Below are 3,507 nucleotides of genomic sequence, written 5' to 3'. Positions count from 1 at the left end.
CATGTGCTGTATTTTTTTGGCATTTGTTGAAAAATTGCACATACAGAATTCCAAACATTTCTCCTGGTAGGTTCTCCTGGTAGGTTCCAAACATTTGTATAGAACACAAATACATGTTCTATAGAACACTGAGAGGTTACTTTTGAGTTAAGTCCACAAATCTTCCATAAGTTCAACCTAAATTGGAAATTAAAGGTGTCAGAATAATACTATCAACCAATGTTCCTGGCAGACTTAATTGAACTTAAAGAACCATTGAGAGTAAAACTCGTTTCAAATAAAGAGACATAAACAGATTTCCTGTTAAACCACACAGGATACTTTTTACATTGCCGGTTTGGACACTGAACATGGGACGTGAACGCTAACAATGTCATCTTAAGGACAAAGAAAAGAATGGACCGTGAGAATCAAATTTACAGTTACAACTGTTTGGCAATTGGCATTTCTGGTTCATTCTCAGCCAGTCATTTTAGGCTTCACAGTCTTACTCTCTTACATTTTAAGATACCAGCTTTTATTTTTTAAGTTCTTATTTTATTTGACAAAAAGCCAGCTTTGGCAACACATACCCATAATAAAAGTCATTTTAAAATTGTGGCCCAAACACTAAGGAAAAAAAAGAAAGGAAAAGCTTAAACAACAACAACAAAAAATTAAGAACAACCTATAAGAAGGTTCTGGGTAGCAGCCATTAGGGTAATGTAGTGTGTGTTGGCATCTTTTTTGGCATCTGCAATTGAAAGAGAGGGTAAGAAAAAGAAGCAAAGAAGGGAGGAAAGACAATGGCACGTGGCATTTCAAAAGAAAGGACTCCTGCGTGTCTTTGATCCTGCCTTCTGCATATTTCTCTGAGCAATCAAGCTATGGCTGAAGGTAAACATCTAAAAGAAATGACACTTAACTGTTAGAAGGGCACCCATTGTCCCAGTCCAAAGTGAGACAAGACAGTATATTCTATTAAAAAATAAACTATGTGTGTATCCAGAGCAACACATTTAAAACCATAGTATTAATACATATAATCCTTCAGCAAAAACTACAAACTTAAATTAAGCCGATGATGGCTTAAATCGAACGATGTGTCCTGACTGTATCATTTGAGAGAAAAACTTGACCAAGAATGGAACTAGGATGAAGGCCATTGTAACCTGGGAAAAAAATCAGGAGGGAGGTATGAATTAAGAGGAAAAAAAAAAAGGGAAATCCGCTTTGTTTTGCTCCATAGAAAAGGAGAGAAAGAGAGAGAGAAAGAAACAAGTCTTATCTTTGTGAGTGCATGACTGAGAATTTAAAATACATTGAGTCACAAGGTTTTGCCTAAAAAAAAGATAGAGAGGAAATGTGCTGGGACCGTACTTCAGCATCCTCTGTTTTTCCTCTGAATAGTTTAAATAAAATCATAATATTTACTACAAACTGTGTGGACGCGCTCACGCAGAGTCCAGGACGGCAATAAATTAGTATTATGCAAATTGTTTTCCACAGAAATACAGTCCCTCTTGTGTATCTTCAATAGCCCACCAGGCAAGGGCAGGGCGGGTGTCTAGGAGGCACAATTAGACCAGATTGTACTCCTTCAGGTTCAACTGGAGGATGGTGTCCTTGACGGCAGCAAAGACAAAGCGGATATTCTCGGTGTCTGTGGCGCATGCGAAGTGGGAGTAGATAATTTTGTCACTGTCTGGGTTCAGGTCCACGAACATCTTCAGAATGAATTCTCGGGCTGCCTGGGCATCTCTCTGGGGTCCATCATATTCTGGGAAGTAGTCGACTAGATGGGAATACATGATTTTCTCCTCTAGAAGATCTTTCTTGTTTAAGAACAGAATAACCGAGGAGTTCTGGAACCAGGGATATGTGATTAATTGTTCTAAAGAGAGCCTTGCTTTCCTCCATTCGGTTCTCATTGTCTGATTCCACGAGAACTTGATCATATTCACTAAGCACTACTAGAAACATGATAGAGGTGACATTTTCAAAGCAGTGTATCCATTTTCTTCTCTCTGACCTTTGGCCCCCTACCTCGAACATTCTGAAAATGACACTTTGTAAGTCAAAGGGGTATTCGATGATCCCTGTGGTGGGGACTCGAACTCTAAGCACATCTTGTTGCGTAGGCAGGGTCAGCTACGTGGTCCAAGTCATTAAGATAGTATTTGATAGAGTCAGATAACTGATATTCTCGTCGTCTATCACAGCATTTCTGGATTCCAGGATCATTCCATAAACTCTTTATTGCATCTACATATGGATTCTCAAAAGCAGACACCTTCTCCACATCAACTTCTCGAACTAATTGTGCATGAGCCTTACTGTGCTCATACTTGTATGGGATCTTGAGTGTGTCCATGGCTCTGATCATGGCCTGCATGGCCGTGATGATGTTCTGATACCCCAGCTTGGTGAAGCCCCTTTTATCTTCATCAGAGTATCCTGACCCATGGATGATTCTCAGCTGCTTGATAAACGTACTCTTGCCACTCTCTCCTGTCCCAAGCAGCAGCAGCTTGAGCTCCCGGCGGACGTCCCGCCTGTCCCTGCGGAGCTGCCGCTCGATCTCGTCGTTGATCCGCCGGGCTTCCTTGGCGTCCTCGCTCAGGCAGCACGCCATGATGGACTCCAGAGTCATTCTTCCAAAGTGCCTCCGCTGCAGCCCCGCCGGCACCGCCTGCTCACAGCGCGCACACACACCCTCCCGCCCTCGCTCTCCCGAGGCAGCGGTGGCTGCCGAGCCCCCACCGCCCGGGCGCGCGTCCGGGACGAGCTCCGGGAACTGCCGCGGGGGCGGCTGCCATGGCCGGGGCCACCAGGTGGGCCGGGGGCGCGATGGAAGCTGATGGTCTGGGCCGACGGGAGAAGCGAGGCGCGGGAGGCGGGCGCGGGAGGCGGGCGCGGGAGGCGGGCGCGGGAGGCGGGCGCGGGAGGCGGGCGCGGGAGGCGGGCGCGGGAGGCGGGCGCGGGAGGCGGGCGCGGGAGGCGGGCGCTGGCTCGGGGTGCGCGTGAGAGAAGGCCGCCGCGCCCGGCCTCGCTCAGATGCCCGCGCCTCGGCCCGCCTCGCCCGCCGAGCCGCCGCCGCCTGCGAGGTCCCCTACGCCGTGCGCCTGGTGGCGAGAGCTCATCCACCAGGGTGTCCCCGCAGCGAGCGGACGCCGACCGCTCCCCGCGCCCGGCGCGCCCGCTTCTCGCCGCCGCCTGACACGGCTCCCGGGCGCCCTCGGCCCTGTCCGCGCCCACCGCACGGCTCGCGCGCAGACACGGTTCCCGGCCCGCCCGGCAACCCTGTGATGAAGTTTTCACATACGTTCATTTCATTGAAACAAAGGTCTCATAGGCACCATTGGCAGGGGCAGGAAACAAGCACACAGGTTATTTGCAGAAGACCACAGAACTGGCAAATGACAGAGCCAGGATTCAATTATAAAATGGGGGATTCTTTTTTAAGAAAAATTAAAATGTCTAAAAACTAAATTGAAAACCTTTGATGAGGAGAAAACCAAGTAAGAT

The 3,507-nt window shown here is 48.2% G+C and overlaps 1 protein-coding gene across 1 annotated transcript; it reads right to left on the bottom strand.

Annotated features, from left to right (window-relative positions):
• Window positions 1–686: 686 nt before the first annotated feature.
• LOC129052407 (guanine nucleotide-binding protein G(q) subunit alpha-like) lies at window positions 687–2,801 on the bottom strand. The gene is given in 3 exon segments (XM_063720848.1): window positions 687–1,865; window positions 1,867–2,125; window positions 2,127–2,801. Coding segments are annotated over 3 exon segments (1,071 nt in total). The 5' UTR covers window positions 2,633–2,801; the 3' UTR covers window positions 687–1,559.
• Between the last annotated feature and the right edge of the window lie 706 nt (window positions 2,802–3,507).

Source organism: Pongo abelii, chromosome 22 (genome assembly GCF_028885655.2).
Source record: "Pongo abelii isolate AG06213 chromosome 22, NHGRI_mPonAbe1-v2.0_pri, whole genome shotgun sequence".
Classification (NCBI taxonomy): Eukaryota; Metazoa; Chordata; class Mammalia; order Primates; family Hominidae; genus Pongo; species Pongo abelii.
Note: the sequence above shows the minus strand (reverse complement) of the source record. Positions and strands in the feature narration are given on the sequence as shown.